The sequence below is a fragment of the Saimiri boliviensis genome, chromosome 9 (assembly GCF_048565385.1).
Source record: "Saimiri boliviensis isolate mSaiBol1 chromosome 9, mSaiBol1.pri, whole genome shotgun sequence".
Taxonomy (NCBI): Eukaryota; Metazoa; Chordata; class Mammalia; order Primates; family Cebidae; genus Saimiri; species Saimiri boliviensis.
In genome coordinates, this window is record NC_133457.1 from 14495854 (window position 1) to 14513898 (window position 18045).

At 41.2% G+C, this 18045-nt stretch overlaps 1 protein-coding gene across 4 annotated transcripts in view; it reads left to right on the top strand.

Moving 5' to 3' along the window:
- Positions 1-6631: 6631 nt before the first annotated feature.
- The window catches only part of TSC22D2 (TSC22 domain family member 2), a 49361-nt gene continuing 37947 nt past the window's right edge, over positions 6632-18045 (top strand). For all 4 annotated transcript variants that reach the window (XM_010335777.3, XM_039480304.2, XM_074405488.1 and 1 more), the window contains exon 1: positions 6632-9165. In XM_010335777.3, coding sequence (XP_010334079.2) covers positions 7208-9165 — 1958 coding nt within the window. In that variant the 5' untranslated portion in view covers positions 6632-7207. The remainder of the gene's footprint in view (positions 9166-18045) is intronic.

The window sequence follows — 18045 nt, forward strand, 5'->3', positions numbered from 1 at the left end:
TGCTGCCTCAGCCTCCCAAGTAGATGGGATTACAGACATGTGCCACTATGCCAAACTAATTTTGTATTTTTAGTAGAGATAGGGTTTCTCCATGTTGGTCAGGCTGGTCTCGAACTCCTGACCTCAGGTGATCTGCCCGCCTCAGACTCCCAAAGTGCTGGGATTACAGGCATGAGCCACCGTGCCTGACCGGAGCTGGTATTATTATATTTGGAGCTGTTTGTTCAAGACACAAGCTTGATGTTACCATGATAAATTTTTTTCTTTCACAGAAATAAAATATCTCAAATGAAATATTAATACACAAATTATTTTGAATAGAGTAGTTAAAGAAATTCAGTGGTGATTACTTAATATGATTGAATCATCACAATATAATTTATCTTTCTTGAATATATGCATTTTTGTGGGAGGGGCTGATTTTTTTTCCTTGGAGGGTAGAGCCATTGTATTGATGAAATACCAATGAAACAAACAAAAATGAAATGTGGATAAGCTAACAATCTAGAATTAGATTAGTTGCTGAGTAAATGTATACAACATGCAAAGAAAAATGATTAGTATCAAAATCTAGAAGCAATGGGGAAGAATCAAAATTCTAAACATTTGAAGATGAAAATATATTCACATCTAGTCAATTTAGTTTAACAATAGGTAAAAGCCACAAAATGGGTGTCAAAACAATATCATTACTATTATTCACTAGGGATTTGATAGTCAAAATTAAAACAACCCTCTGGTTAACTTTTCACCTTGATTTTGCATTTCCCTGTGTCTTTAGTTTGGTGACTTCCCTTTCCTTCAAAGATCCCACATTAAGTATGGGGGAAGGGAGTGAATATTAACTGCAGAGAAGCAGCTCATTACATGACCATTTTAAATAACACCAAAATCCTTATGTAAACATGGATCATGGGTTGAGCTTTTAATGAGTATGAATGCTTTCAAAGTCGGATTTCAAGTATTCTAAAGTTAAATGCTAACAGTGTTTTGTTTCCAGTTACTAAAGAGCTAGTTATTTTGGAATTAAAACATAACTGGGAATGCAAGGTTGTCAAGATTCTATCTGTACTTTTCTTTTTTTTCTTTTTTTTTTTTTTTTTTTTTTTTTGAGGCGGAGTTTCGCTCCTTACCCTGGCTGGAGTGCAATGGAGCGATCTCGGCTCACCGCAAACTCCGCCTCCTGGGTTCAGGCAATTCTCCTGTCTCAGCCTCCTGAGTAGCTGGGATTACAGGCACGCACAACCATGCCCAGCTAATTTTTTGTATTTTTAGTAGAGACGGGGTTTCACCTTGTTGACCAGGATGGTCTCGATCTCTTGACCTCGTGATCCACCCGCCTCGGTCTCCCAAAGTGCTGGGATTACAGGCTTGAGCCACCGCGCCCGGCCTATCTGTACTTTTCAAAACTTTGGTTTCTATGAATTAAAAGCAGTTCAATCAGCCAGGTTAAAATGACCTTCAGATTATCAGTCCAGAGCATTTAAGCTATCCTTCATGTGTAAATACAGTTTATATAGGTTTCTACACTCACATTTTAAAAAATTTTATAAGCCAATAGTAGTAACATATAGAGAGAATTATAACCCCGAAGTCTAGAAATTTGCAGTCTTTCAGTGTTCTCTTGTGAGGGTTAAAGTTTTACAACTTAAAATTACAGGTATGTTACAACTTTAATAAATACTTCAAATTCATATACAAGAAAGACTAGACAGTGATGATCCACTTTGTCAAAGAATGTGCCATTGAATGTCTGTATTTAAATAGCTCATCTATGACACAATATGGCTTCTCCATAAAATCATGGATATCGAGTAACTGCTTTCTTCTTTTTTAAAATTAACAAATGGTATTGCCAATAGCATCACATTGAGTTGCTATCTTTTCTCTTGAAGATGCCAAAGCACTGCCACATCTGTGACCTTTTTTATACCTTTTCATTGGGTTTGGTAGTTTAACACCTCCTTACCACAAAGTTATTTCTTTTTAGTGATAGGAAAATTGAGGGATTAATAGACTTGTCAGCAATCACAAAACTATGTTATAGCAAAATGGAGCTTACTTTTGATTTGTCCAACTAGGAAATGCAGTTAAAAAAACTTTATCTTGAGTGACCACATATATTTTAAAAAAAAAAAAAACAGAAGTGATATACTCATTAATGAATTTTGTTTGGATTTTCTGTTGCAGCATTTAAACTACATTGTAAAATCACAGAGCTAATGTCTTACATTCTAAGTTAAACTCCCTAATAATATAATACAGGTCTTAATAGGACATTATGTTTATTATCAGTTTGAAATGCACCCTTTACTTTTACCAAATTGCTACATTTTGCTTGAACTTCAAAGGTCTTTGAAAGTCAAGGAAATCTTCATTATTGGAAAAAAAAAACAAAAAACAAAAAAAAACACTGTTTTACAGTAAACCCAAAAAGAGTATTTGATAAAATACCTCATTATCAAGTAAGCATTTATGCATCTCAAATTGTATTTTTCTTTATAAAAGTATTCATGGAATTTTGTTAGTTCTTTCTCCTTGCATTTTTTTCCCCTTTTGGGTAATGTCATACAATGGTCTCACTGAAAGTATTTGTTAATGTGATATTGTCCTAGAAATGGAACCCCAGGAAAATTATAGTCATAAGTCAAGTACTGTTTAGATAACTGATATTTATTCCAGCAAATGCTTGGTGAAACCTGAAAACTATTTCTCCATTTTGTATTTTTCTGTTAGGTTGATGCAAAAGCAGGCAGTTTTTGCCATCAAGCAAATGGCAAAAACCACAATTACTTTTGCAACACACTAATAACAATTTCATAATAAAAACATAGAAAATAAGCATAAGCTACTTCTAAACTCTGGAAAAAAATTGTTGACTGGGATATAGGTAGTCCAATTAACAGGGAATGTTCAATAAATGTCACTATCTAACTGATAGTATTAATGCTAAAGGGTTACTTCTCTTTGCCTAGGCAGTTACTTAACTTCTTTGGAAAGTATTTTCTTTATCCCATAATGTTTAATATATCATTATTATTTTAAACATAATATACATTTATTGAAAAAAAGTGAGGTTTTCTTGAGTATCTAGAGTTCACATTCCAGGATTTTCTGACTATTGAATAATTTACCAACTGGTACTGATATGGATAGATAACCTAGTAAAATTTCGGGGTATGATGTTTACAGGTGATGAAAAGATCTTACTATAGCAGTTTTTTATTTTCATCACTAGAAATTGTCCTTAGTTTTTAAGTGCTTTTATTCCACTGCATTATGTTTTCTAAACGTACCTCCCATGCATCACTGCAATTTGAAATACTTTTAAAAAGTACCAGGTACAGAAGAAACAGTCAGGTTGGGGGCTCTAAGAGCAGTAATTGAGGATTCCCACAGCCTCCAGTATGGTCTCTGGGTACAGGAATGCAGCCTGGTAATTGCATTAAGTCTCTTAGTCTTGAGGTTTGGTACTCCAGGGATCCTTTATTCCAGTGAGTTAGGCTACCATGTTCCTTATTAACAACTCTCCATACAGGGAGAATGTGTACTTGCATGTACATCCTGCTTTTTATCATTTAGTTATTTAAAGGCTTTCAATTCTTTGTGGACCAACTTATGAATTACACAGTTTTTTGTTTAGATACAGCTATGCCACTTTTTGTCCTCCACATTGATTTCAAACTGACATGCACAAATCAGAATTCTTATTTCTTCATGGCAGTTTGACCTAATGAATTCTATACATCTTTTAAGCGCAAATGTATAAAAGTAGCTAGGACCTTTAAACTTGTGGAAAACAATATTGTCAAGAGAACTATTAGTTTAAACACAAACATAAATCCTTAACCATCTAAATGAGACTTTTAAAAGTTATAAATCAAATGCTTTTCCTAAGATGTCTTTTAACATCTTTAGCCCCCTCCTTACCAGAAATTTGTCCACTTCTTGATCTCTTCTTAATTATCTTTACCTTTCCTTTCATCTCATAATACATCCTTTTAAGGGAAAATGGTTTTACAGATCACTTTAAGATTTTTCCTTTAAATGTATGATTTAAGAGTGTCAGGCCGGGCGCGGTGGCTCAAGGCCGGGCGCGGTGGCTCAAAGGCCGGGCGCGGTGGCTCAAGCCTGTAATCCCAGCACTTTGGGAGGCGGAGGCGGGTGGATCACGAGGTCAAGAGATCGAGACCATCCTGGCCAACATGGTGAAACCTCGTCTCTACTAAAAATACAAAACATTAGCTGGGCATGGTGGCACATGCCTGTAATCCCAGCTACTCAGGAGGCTGAGGCAGGAGAATTGCCTGAACCCAGGAGGCGGAGGTTGCGGTGAGCCGAGATGGCGCCATTGCACTCCAGCCTGGGTAACAAGAGCGAAACTCTGTCTCAAAAAAAAAAAAAAAAAGAGTGTCATGACAAGTAATCAGGAAGTTTATATAAGATAATATAAAAAGATGAGCAGGCATATAATACTCATTTTTCCAAAAGCACCACCATCAACACTACCCATTGATGACCACTTTAAACAATCTAGTAAATGAATCCAAAATTAAATTAAGCTTCTATAAATTCATATTGGGTTTAACCATTTGCTCTAATTTATTGGTGTAAAACTGCCTCTAACAATTACTGAAATTACAGATTTAGAAAGGAAATATTCCATTAGCTATCTCTGCCACAATAGGATAACGTTACACTTTGTTCTGTTACTTTGGCCCACCCCCTTAAGACCACATAATAACATCCCTATTTCTTATTTCACATTCTGACTTCAGTCACTTGGGTTTGGAGGGCATGGTTTCCACTAACATTAAAAGACCTAGCTCTATAAATTACAACTAAAGACCTAAAAAAGTTTCTCCGCAAATTTAATTCTCAAAACATCTTTTGGGATAGAAAGTATTTCTATTCTTCAAAGATTAGAGAACCGAGTTCAATGATTTACTGATTTAAGTTATCATGATATGATTGCTAAAATCTAAGTCTTAATGAAAATCAAGACTTCATAGTAGTAGATATGAAATCTTGATTTCCATTAAGACTTACATTTTACCTAAATGATGACTGCTTTAGTATGTCAAAGTTTAAGACCCATCCCCATTTTTTTTTAACTGCTTAAAAGAATGGCCTTGTCATTTTCTTTGGTCAGGAATTAACTAAAAGATAATAAATTTGCCAATGCTTTCTTTTCATAGTTGTTCTTTGTACTGGGACAGGAAAGCGTGCTTTATCACTCACTATGGTTGTTCGTGGTCCAATCCAAATCATATACACCCTGGCTGCTACTAACAGTTTTAGAATAAACAAAAAGAACTACAATGCAGCAGGTTCTACGTTTATAAAGCCCATAAGCTGATTTCGTGCTGAAATTAAAAACAGTCTTAAGAGTTTAAATGAATCCTGGAATCACAGCAAATTCAGGCAATTTGGGAATATGTTGGTAACCCTTAAAGCTTTTTTAAAAACTGACTTCACCATCCCTTGATGCGTTGTTGGAGACAGCATTTCTGGCAGGAAGATAATTTTCTGACTCAATCTGGCTTGCTGTTCTTGTTTAATCATCCCCATTTCTCTGTACATTTTACTCCTCTGACTACAATGGTCAACATTTATTTTCAGAAGTTTTCAAGCGATTTAGTTCTTCTAGAACTCTTTTTATCCCCTCAAGTCTTCCCCAGTCCCCATTCCTATCGCCCTCGTTTCACTAAGATTTTGCTAAACATTAGAAACGAGCACATGACCTCCAGTCTTCAATGTCTCAGAACAAACCGACATAAAAACATTTGATTAGCTCGTTTGTAAGCTTCTCTAGGCTTGAAATTTAAAATTGCCTTTAGTTCGTCAATTCTTAAAGAACCTTCAGATCAAAATTTAAATTTAAAAAATTTTAAATAAAGAAACCGCTCCCTTTTTTAACCTTTAGCCCCGCCCATGGCCCCCCCAACCCAGGTTCCACGCGAAACTGCAGGAAACCGGAGGAGGCGGGGCGGTGACGTCACGACGCCGGTGCGTCACGGAACGGCGGCGGCTGCGGCGCTGGCGGTGGCTGCGGCAGCGGCGGCATTTTAGTCGGCAGCGGCGGCGGCAGCGGGGCTGCTGCTCCTCCCAGCATCCCTGGCGCGGCCATTTCAGCCCCATCTTGGCCCAGCTGAGGGAGCTGCAGCGGCCGCTTCAGCAGTTTGAATTTCAGTTTCTCCGGGGTTTAGGAATTGGGCAAACCGAGGAGGAGCCGAAGAAGCCACCACCGCTACCTCACACAGCCGGGGCGCCTCGGCTCCCGAGCCAGCGGTCTGCCGCCGCCGCCGCCACCGCCCCTCTCTGAGAGAAGCCGCGAGGAGAGGCCGAGACCGCCGTCGCCGCCCGCCCGCAGGGGTGGTTCCCCCTCTGAGGGGAGGACCGGGCCGGCTTTCCCCTCCCCCAGAGCGGGTTTCCGCCAGAGACAGTCGACATGTCCCTGGGGCTGAGCTCCGGCTAGAGCCGGGGAGGGAGGGCCGCCTGCCCGCGCCGCAGCCCCACCGCCCGCCCGCGGACCTGCAGCCAGCCCCGGCCCGCGGCTCCCGGCTGAATCGGGCATCTCCGACTCCAGACTCGCCGCTTCAGCCCGAGGGCCCAGAGCTGACGCCGACACCGGCCTGAGGAGCCCGAGCGGGGCAGCGCCGCCCCTCACGCCGCCGCGGCCGCCTCCTCCTTCTCCTCCTCCTCCTCCTCCTCCCTCTCCTCCTCCTCCTTCTCCTCCCTCCCTCCCTCCTCCTCCTCCTCCTCCTCCTCCTCCTCCTCCTCCTCCTCCGCCCTCCCACTCCCACCCCCAACCAAGGCCTGCTGACCGCGCCGAGCTGGACTGACCACCGCTGCTGGGAGACGGGAGAGGAAGCAGCCGGCCCGCCCCTGGGTTCGCGCTCTCGCCGCCTCTGAGGGAATTGAATTGAGGCGCCGCGGCTGCGGGAGCTGAAAAGGAAGGAGGAGCCGCCGCGGGACTGAGACGGGGGCAGCGCCGAAGAGACCAACACAGAGAAGGAAACGAGGAGGAGGATGTCGCGCTGGGCGGCCGCGGCGCCTGGATCAGCCCGCGACTGTTAGAGCGGCGGGCCTCAGACCCCAGCGCGGACTCGGACTTTGTCTTTGGGGGCCGGTGCGCTGCCCTCCCCGCTTTCTGGCAGGACCCAGAGGAGCCGGCGAGCCTCTCTGCCCTGCAGCCTTCTTCACCATGTCCAAGATGCCGGCCAAGAAGAAGAGCTGCTTCCAGATCACCAGTGTCACCACGGCCCAGGTGGCCACTAGCATCACCGAGGACACCGAGAGCTTGGACGACCCGGACGAGTCACGCACAGAGGACGTCTCCTCCGAGATTTTCGACGTCTCTCGAGCCACGGATTATGGCCCTGAGGAGGTCTGCGAGCGCAGCTCCTCCGAAGAGACACTTAACAATGTTGGGGATGCGGAGACTCCCGGGACCGTCTCCCCAAACCTCCTCCTGGATGGGCAGCTGGCGGCGGCGGCGGCTGCTCCCGCCAACGGAGGAGGAGTTGTTTCCACCCGGAGCGTGGCCGGGGCGCTTGCCAGTACCCTGGCGGCGGCCGCCACTTCGTCCCCCGCCTCCGGAGCACCCGGCGGCCCCCAGGCCTCGGGCTCATCCGCCGGGCCAGTGACTGCAACCCCATCTCAGCCTCCCACCACTTGTAGTTCCCGTTTTCGTGTGATCAAGCTGGACCACGGGAGCGGAGAGCCCTATCGACGCGGCCGATGGACGTGTATGGAATACTATGAGAGGGATTCAGACAGCAGCGTCCTGACTAGATCCGGGGATTGCATTAGACACAGCAATACTTTTGACCAGACTGCAGAGCGGGACAGCGGCCTGGGAGCCACGGGAGGGTCGGTGGTGGTAGTGGTGGCTTCCATGCAGGGGGCGCACGGGCCCGACTCGGGAACTGACAGCTCCTTGACTGCTGTGTCACAGTTACCCCCGTCGGAGAAAATGAGCCAGCCCACTCTGGCCCAGCCGCAGAGTTTTAGCGTTGGGCAGCCACAGCCGCCGCCGCCACCCGTAGGTGGGGCTGTGGCTCAGAGCTCAGCTCCGCTGCCGCCGTTCCCGGGAGCCGCGACCGGGCCACAGCCGATGATGGCAGCCTCGCAGCCAAGCCAGCCCCAGGGAACCGGGCCCGGAGGACAGACTTTGCCGCCGATGAATGTAACCCTGACGCAGCCGGCTATGCCCCTGCCTCCGCATCCGGGCCCGGCTGTCGGCGCTTCTGCGACGCCGCAGCCCCAGCAGTTCGCGTATCCTCAGCCTCAGATACCGCCCGGACATTTGCTGCCCGTCCAGCCCTCCGGCCAGAGTGAGTACCTGCAGCAGCACGTGGCCGGCCTGCAACCGCCAAGCCCCGCGCAGCCCTCGTCCACCGGCGCCGGAGCGAGCCCCGCCACGGCGGCCAGCCTTCCCGTGGGCACCGGCCAGAATGCCTCTTCGGTGGGCGCACAGCTCCTGGGCGGGTCTTCCCAGCCCAACGAAGCGGTGGCCCCCCGGCCGGGACCAGCGCAAGGCGGGCAGGCCGCGCCGTGTCAGCCGGCTGGAGTGTCCCCGGCTGCTGTGGGAGGCGTGGTGCAGGCGGGCATGGGTTCTGCCGGGGCTGGGCCGCCCCAGTCCGTGCCTCCGCCGCAGATGGGTGGCAGTGGTCCGCTGTCAGCCGTACCTGGTGGCCCTCACGCCGTGGTGCCCGGAGTTCCAAACGTGCCTGCAGCCGCGCCCGCTCCAAGCGTGCCTAGTGTGTCTACCACTTCTGTTACTATGCCAAATGTACCCGCGCCTCTGGCCCAGTCGCAACAGCTGAGCAGCCATACGCCAGTCAGCAGGAGCAGCAGCATAATCCAGCACGTTGGGCCGCCCTTAGCGCAAGGAACACACAGTGCACCAACAAGTCTACCACAGTCTGACCTAAGCCAGTTTCAGACTCAGACCCAGCCTTTAGTCGGGCAAGTCGACGATACTAGAAGAAAATCAGAACCCCTACCTCAACCACCACTTTCTCTCATTGCTGAAAATAAGCCTGTTGTGAAGCCGCCTGTTGCAGATGCCCTGACAAACCCCCTTCAGTTAACACCTATGAACAGCCTGGCCACCTCTGTATTCAGCATAGCTATTCCTGTTGATGGTGATGAAGACAGGTATGGAAATCTTTATTTTAAATATTTGATAGAAATGCTTGGCCAACATTGCAGCTTAGGATGCAACTTTGGGAGATGTGTTGTCAACTGAGGTCCTTTAGCATTTTTAAATATAAAACTTAGTGTTCGGTAAAATTGATTTAGGCTGCTGATGCTGATGTCAAAGTGTGTGATGAGCGAATTGGTCTCGTCACAGTTGTTTAAAAGCACTAAAATGGGTAGGGCTGCAACATTGCTAACTCAGAAATGTCCATTTTAGTTTAATCTTACCATTTAATGATGATAGCTAGTATGATATTCTCCCGTAGAATTGTCCGTTTCTTACATATCAATCACACTCGAACACTTAAGGCAGAGAGAGTTGTCAGTGTGAGTTTTGAGGCTGAGACAAAATTACTTACAAGTTTTCCTTTCTGGAAAACCAGAAGGCCCTCTAGTGAAAAAAAAAAAAAGAAAAGAAAAAAAGAAAAAAAAAAAATCCATGTAAGGAATCTCCTTCAGTGTATCTGGAAAGCCTGGAGACATAATGATGAAATGTCAGGTCCGGCTTTGAAGATCATACTTAGTTCAGCCTTTTGATTAAAGGAGGTAACAAGGTCATGAGTCTTCCCAGAGATTTCTCTAAGATATTTATTTTTTGTTGTTGTTAAGCAAAAAATGTACTGGAAAGATGTTCTTATCTTCCATCCGTCTTTTTACTATAGGAAAGGGAGGTTGAGATCGATCTTTCAACTGTAGTGAAAGCTATAATTTTTGAAAGTAAGACTAAGTTTGTAGTGTAAATGTCAATAATTGGTTCCCTGTATTTAGAGAAGTTTTTTTAATGTTTTAAATAAGAATTGGTGTATTGCTACACCAGTACCACAACACCTGTTATTTGGTTATGGTTTAATAAGGATTTTTAGTGGTTTTGAGAAAACGTCACATGTAAATTGACATACGTATTTCAAATTTTTTAAAGCTGACTTGTTGCAATGTTTTAAAATTATGTTTAAAAAGTATAGAAAAAGTTTAAGGAATTTTACATTTAGACATTTCTTTGCTGTGGTTTTTGTTAGCGAGAGGCTAATTTTAGGTGTTTTTAAAAGATCAAAACTAATATGGATTTCCAGAATAATTAGTATGTAGACGAATACAATGATATATATGTTAAAGCTTTCTCTTCCTATGGTTTCTTCTGAGTTCCTTCACGTTTGTTTCTTAAGTTCTTATTTCTAATTAGCCTTGTATTTTTGTTATATGCTTGTGTTGGTTTGAAAAATGCTCACTGAAATTTATTCATCTTCTCTCCTTTTTGTAATTTAAAGTTCATCTTTTTTTGTAGGTGACTTGCTTATGGGGAGTCTTTCTTCACTTGAGAACTCTTAGAGAATACCACGTGTCCATAAGTGAGCTCAGCTAGCTAGTCATTGAGAAATTTTGTATGGATGGGACTACCAAGTAAACTGATTCCACAAGCCACTCAGAAAAATCCCTCTACTTCTATAGTTGCTCCCATTGTCACACACAGGGACACACCTGTAACACAGATTGAGTTTATTTTTTCACCTTTGGTAATAATCAACAGGCATCTTCCCTTTCTAGCTGCCAAAAGCCATTTTTTTCCTGATAAGTTGGTAAATAACCTTTTGCTTACCTCTGATCCTATATGCTACCCCATATCTCTTCAAGAAATGATGACTGGTTTCCTGACCTAACCTTTCTGTACACACACACACACACACACACACACACACCCACCCATCCTAAGAATGCAGATTACGTTTTCCCACCTCTTCACACCTCTCTGAGTTTACAGCATACATACTTAGATTCCTCAGAACTTTAATACGATGATGAGACACGAAGCAGAGAGTTCTGTTGATAGATGGAAACTCTGAAATGTATTCTTTAGGGTATGACATCAAAAATGCATTTATTTTTCCTCTTACTGTATAGTTGGTAATCTGAACAGTCTTATTTCCAAATTTCTGAAATTTGAACTACAGATACTACTGTATCAGTGTTCTTATTAATTGCAACAGTTAATTCACTGCAGGTTTTTGATGTAAGGTGCAGTCCTATTTTAAACATGACACTTTCCTCCCACACCCCAATCATTTAAAATCTACATTGCTTATCAAATGTTCATTTCTGATTTTTGTTACAGTCTTTCATTGGTTTTTAACTTCACATGCTAGTTTCCAAGATGTAATCTTACACATTTGACTGTTTTGTCACTGGTTCAGCATACCTGGTGAAGGAATAAATCCATTAAGTAGAAATAGTTTTTTTGTTTTGTTTTTGTTTTTGTTTTTAATAGAAAGCATTGGTTAAAAAAAAAAGCAGGACATTTAAAAATTTTGTGTTTGAAATTAAATAACAGTTTTCTAGGCATATGTTTAAATTACTGGGATGAATACTTTTGAGGAGATAGTACTTTTCAGTACTATCGTAACTGAAAATTTTAATTTTTATGTGATTTTGGGTTGCCACCTTAAATCTGCATACAGTGTTTTATGTAGTCATTCAAATGTGAAATAAAATCAACTAGAGTGAGAGGTCTTGAGTAATTATGATTTAAACTTTTTAAGTAGTTTGACAAATTTCAGCTCCTAAGGAAACATTTGTAAATAAGATGTATGCTTTTTTAAAAAAAAATTTCGGACTTTAGTATACAGTCGATTTCTTTGAGAAAAGGAAGGAAAATGGGAAATTAAAAAGATTGTGGTAGTTTAGGTTGATACATTGAAAACTATCTTGTCATTTTGGTTCCAGTACCTAATACAAGGTTCTGTATTGGCTCAATTTTGAAATCATTTATAATTAAAGAACCAGGCCTTATAGTAATACATGTTAATACTATCACATCTTTAAAAGGCTGATGCTTGTATATGCAAAAAGTTCTCAACTAGCATTGCCTGTTGACTACATTATTAATTACCGTAAAGTTTATCTTTCTGGCCATTTTCACTAGAAAGGTTTATGGTCAGTTATTGAGACTCTTGAAATTGATTTTGTGTAAGCTGGTGGATGTGATGGTTGAAAATATAGTTCTTAAAGTCTAGCTACTTTTATAGTGAACTTGACAAAACTTGTTTAACACACTTAACAGTCTCCTATAAATGAGAGGAGGTGCAAAATATTAGTGGCCCTTTTGGAAAAGGAACACAGTACAAATCACTTTCCATAGATAGCCGACCAATGTGAACTCTGTAGGCCGCATTCCAGGAACTCTTATGAATGGCTGCAATTGTGAGCTGTCATCTGTGTCCAAAAGACTGTGGAAAACCTGAATCTAAGGATCCTTTGGTGCAGATATTTCTATGTCTTGTTAATGGTTTTATTTGTGTGGTTTGCTAATGACCACTGATAAAGTATTATACATTGTGAATGTTAAGTGGTGTGTCCTGGTATGTGCTATAAATACACATTTTATTTGTATATATTTTAAACAAAATTCTGCTCTTTTTCCTTTTTTTACTCTAAGTGTATACCAGGAGGCAGAACTGTCTTGATCTTAGACCTCTGTTATATGAAAGTCTCACTGTATTGAAGTCTCTAAAGATGGAAATTCCTTACTTGAATCTCTGTTTCTTGGGAGCTTACATTTATCTGTTGGATCGTGAAGGTAATTTGGCTCTTGTAGGTTTACAGTTAATGTGTAAATCACATACTAGATACTATCTTCTGCCTGTCTACACCTTTAAGAGTGGTCTTTCTGAGGAGTTAGTAATAAAAATGTAAAATCATACATATGTGATACGTTGTTTAGTATAAAAACTGATATTGGTGTATTCATCAGAGGTGCCACACAGATTACTAAAAATAGTTTATTCATAAACATGGCTCGAAATAAAGGAAATGACAGATTTCCAAAAAGCCTTATGATTTTCCGAAGTACCTGAAATTCCCAAACCATGAGCTATATCTGTAGAAGTGTGGCCTTTTATATTCACAGTGACACATCTTATATAAAATTTTACGTGGACTAAATCATATAGGCCAAACATAGGTAAGTTTTTGTAGAAAACATGATGGCTTGTATGTGCCGAATAATACAGATTCCAGTAATTATTTTAGTAACACTTGTTGTTTCTCTTTAGGAGATCACAGCCCTTGAACTAAATCACCTTTATGAGAAGTCATTTTATATAGAACTGGTGGTAGGGGTATATATGTTCTCAACTTTCTGAGAATAAATATAATGCCAATTCATTTGTTATTTAAGAATCTTGGGCCAGGGGCAGTAGCCCATGCCTGTAATAGTAGCACTTTGGGAGACAAGGGTCAGAGGACTGCTTGATGCCAGGAGTTTGAGATCAGCCTGGACTACATAGCAGGGCTCTGTCTCTACAAAACATTTAAAAATTAGTCAGGTCTGGTGGCACCCACCCGTAGTCTTAGCTGTTTGGGGAGGCTGAAGCAGAAGGATTGCCTGAGCCCAGGAGCTGGAGACTACAGTGAGTGATGGTATAATACTGCACTGAAGCCTGGGCCACACAGCAAGACCCTGTCTGTTAAAAAAAAAAAAGAATTCTCATAGCAATAATTTGGAAATAGCGAAATATGGTACTGGGTCTAAGAATGGGAGTCTGTCTTTCTCTGTACCCGAAAAGATCAGAATCAGTTATGAACAAATAGCAGCCCCGCCAATGAAGTACCAAAAATCTGTTTCGTAATAGAGTAATGATAGTTAGGAAAGTATAAAAGAATTCTGACCTTCCTTTCCTAAAATGGCACAAGTTGGGGGAAGGGAAGTGTAGAATGATAGCAGATAACCAAGACGGAAGAAAATACAGTGGAATGGCATGAAATATAGTCTCAAAAGAAATAGGAATACTTGTGCATACTGAAGAACAGTGTTCTCATTCTTTCTTTGAAGAATTGTTTTAGTCCAATGTGTATTTCCTTTTCTGAAGATTCTGTTTATTTCTTAATTGCATTATTCTTTAAATACTTACAATATGAGGAAGGAGAAGCTTTACAAAAGCAGGTCTGTCTGGTTAAATGTAGCCTGAATGATATTCCCTAAGTAATTCCTTAATCGGAAGAGCAAATTTTAGTAAGAAATATATTTAAGGGGTATATGTAGCAAAATTCCTGAATTAGAATAAATTATTTAAGTGTATGGTTTTTCATTCAAATCACAATGGGCTTGTGATTTGAGGCTACTATTTTCGATGGTATTGTATTAATTATTGAGTCCACAAAGAATATGTATACCTGAATCATTGGTATAATGTCTTTCCCAGAGCAATTCTTGAACATACCAAATTACTCAGTATTATATTCTTAATCGGGCATTGCTTAGGGCAAAAACTGGGTCTCCATTATAAAAATGTAGGAACAATAGCCAATTTGCACCATTCTTATACATTATTCTGTGACTTTAATAACTATACTTTGCTGTATACTCTTCAAATTTGGCTTGGTAATATTAAAAGTATATTGATGGATTGTTTCCTGCATGAAAGTATTGCATAATTTCCACTCTTAAATCAGGTGAATTAAATTTCATCTAGATTGCTTACCTTTCAAATTTAAAGCCTCAAATTAGACTTAAATAATTAGTACTTAGTTTGATTCTTTTGTACCCAAGCTAATTTTTGTTTTTTTAAAAAAAAAAGTGCTTTCAGCCGGGCGCGGTGGCTCAAGCCTGTAATCCCAGCACTTTGGGAGGCTGAGGCGGGTGGATCACGAGGTCAAGAGATCAAGACCAACCTGGTCAACATGGTGAAACCCCGTCTCTACTAAAAATACAAAAAATTAGCTGGGCATGGTGGCACGTGCCTGTAATCCCAGCTACTCAGGAGGCTGAGGCAGGAGAATTGCCTGAACCCAGGAGGCGGAGGTTGTGGTGAGCCGAGATCGTGCCATTGCACTCCAGCCTGGGTAACAAGAGCGAAACTCCGTCTCAAAAAAAAAAAAAAGCGCTTTCATCCTTTTAAGTTGTACATTTAATTTTGATGTTAAGTGAAAATTCCGCAGATAACTGAATTAATTTTGTTAGTGTTTGCCTGGAACATACACCTACTATTAGAGTAGGCAGGACAAATAAGTAAAGTCTAAATGTTAAATTACTTAAAGCTTCTTTTCCCATAAGCCTTTACTGAAAGAATATTGCTATGTAGAAGATGGAGTTTGTGATTAATGTGTCATTCTTGCAAATAATGATGGCATGGCCGGGCACGGTAGCTCAAGCCTGTAATCCCAGCACTTTGGGAGGCCGAGGCGGGTGGATCACGAGGTCGAGAGATCAAGACCATCCTGGTCAACATGGTGAAACCCTGTCTCTACTAAAAATACAAAAAATTAGCTGGGCATGGTGGTACGTGCCTGTAATCCCAGCTACTCAGGAGGCTGAGGCAGGAGAATTGCCTGAACCCGGGAGGCGGAGGTTGCGGTGAGCCGAGATTGCGCCATTGCACTCCAGCCTGGGTGACAAGAGTGAAACTCCATCTCAAAAAAAATAAAAATAAAAAAATAATGATGGCATACTTTTAAATGTTATTTTTAGTTTTAGGCTGTTTGTCTTCATTATTACACATTTGTCATTTAATATGGATAAAGGATTCCCAAAGCAAAGTGCAAAGCCTGTTAGTTTCTAAAACAGTACTATTTAGTTTTTATCAAGTGGTTTTGTGTGTTAAACAAAACAAATCTTTGGTGTACCGTTTTACCTAGTCTTTGAAGACAAAACAAAGGAGGGAGGATCTGTTTTGGTCAAATAAAACCAATAGTGTATTTAATTATGTGTTAACATGTGTGAGTGACCATTACAGAGACAGTGGAGTTAGACATACTTGGGCTAAAATCTAACTGCTGCATTTCACCTTGAGCTAGTTGGCATAGATCCTTTGTTTCCCCTTATGAAAAATGGGGATTGGGCCAGGCACGGTGAATCACACCTGTAATCCTAGCACTTTGGGAGGCAGAGGTGGGTGGATCACCTGAGGTCAGGAGTTCGAGACCAGCCTGGCCAACATGGTGAACCACTATCTCTACTAAAAATACAAAAAATTAGCCAGGTGGTGATGGATGCCTGCAATCCTAGCTACTTGAGAGCCTGAGGCAGAAGAATCGCTTGAACCTGGGAGGTGAAGGTTGCAGGGAGCCAAGATTGTGCCACTGCACTCCAGCCTGGTTAACAAGAGCGAAACTCCATCTCAAAAAAAAAAAAAAAAATTAAATAAAACGGAAAGAAAAATGGGGATTGTACCTACCTGGGAGAGTTTTAAAGGATTAAATGATGTATGCAAGTGATTTGACCAATCTTTAACATAATATGTATGGCAAACCTGTATCACAGAAATGTTAATATTTCAGTGTCCAAACTGCTCTCCCAGATCACCCCTTTACATGCTATGAATCATACCAAGAATCTTCCATTTTAACATGGAAGTATAATTGTATGGTATTTATGTAGTCAGAAAAAAGGAGATGATGTTTTAGTCCAGAGGAGTCATGACGTTTCAAGAAGTATAGGGAATTGTGTTCCAGTTCTGGCTTGTTTCTTTGGTCAAGTCATTTAACTTCTCTGTTTTTCTTTTTTGAGACTTTGTCAAATTTTAAGATTCCTTCTATCCTTATGTATGTGAGACCATACATTCAGGTGTGCTTCATGAGAGAATTGCAAACTTTCTTCTTGTCACCCCTTCCCTGCCACTTGACTATTGTGTGGCAATAAATAAAGTTTGCAATTAGTCATTAAGTAGGTTGATTGCCCAAGAAAACATTTAAAACAATACGTCAGTCAATTCAGCTTTCATGGTGCTCTGCAAGTAGTGAGCACTGGGGTACAAATGTGAGACTGTCCTGCCCTCCTAGATCTCAAGCATTTTCATCTTGAAAATGATGACCTGATGTATACTTTGACATATATTGTAGGTGGTGATGCAGTAAATATAAGGTGCTAATGGGAACAATTTGGAACATCAGATCAGGTTGGGATTGAGAGGGTAGTAGACTGACTTCTGTTTAAAAGTTATTCTCTTCATAGGTACTTATATAGTTCAAAACTCAAAATATATAAAAGAGTAAAATTGAAAGCCTCTCTGCAACCTCTGTCCTCCAGCCACCCAGTTTCTGTCCTTAGAAGTAACCCGTTGTATTACTTGTACATTCTTTTGAGGCTAACTCTTGAACTAAATCTTAAAATGGTCATTCAGATTAGGTCACTAAGAAGAGAAGGGGATAGTTTTCCATGCAGAGGTAGAAGGTAGTTTGTATAATGATGTGAAAGAGTGAGAATGTATCATTTGGAAAATAGTATTATTAATTTGACAGGAACCAGAGTGAAGGACTTAAATCTCATGATAAGAAATTTAGATTTTTATAGTAAGTTGCTGTTAAAGGTTTCTTGAAACTTTTGTTAAAATATATTTTGAAATGATTTCAGTATCCTTTTAGTGATTGTTGCATGTTAAATTATAATGCTATGATAAAGCTGTGTTAAGGGAATACCTTGGGAGCACTGCCAGAAATCAGAATTCTTATCTAATGAAATGAGCTAAATATTTTGGTACACGTAGCTCCAAGTGTAAGTATTCTGTTTGTCTCAATATTACCTTGATAATGACAGAACACTTGGTACATGTTGAGATACTCTTAACAAAATTTGATTTATAGGCAGCTTAATTTGGAAACTTAACATGCTATATTAAACACAAAGCAAGCTTAGTTGTGTCAGGCCCTATGTATATAGACTTTCATTTGATCTCTTCAACAATTTGTGAAAAAGTGGTCTCTTCCCCCTTTCTTATGGATTAAGAAAACTGAGACTCTTAGAGTTTGAGTCACCTGGGTATTGGGTGACAGAGTAGACTCATATTCAGACCTTTAACCCCAAAGCCAGTGCTTTTCAGTATTCCCAAAGTTAGAAGTTTGTTTTATTACTTG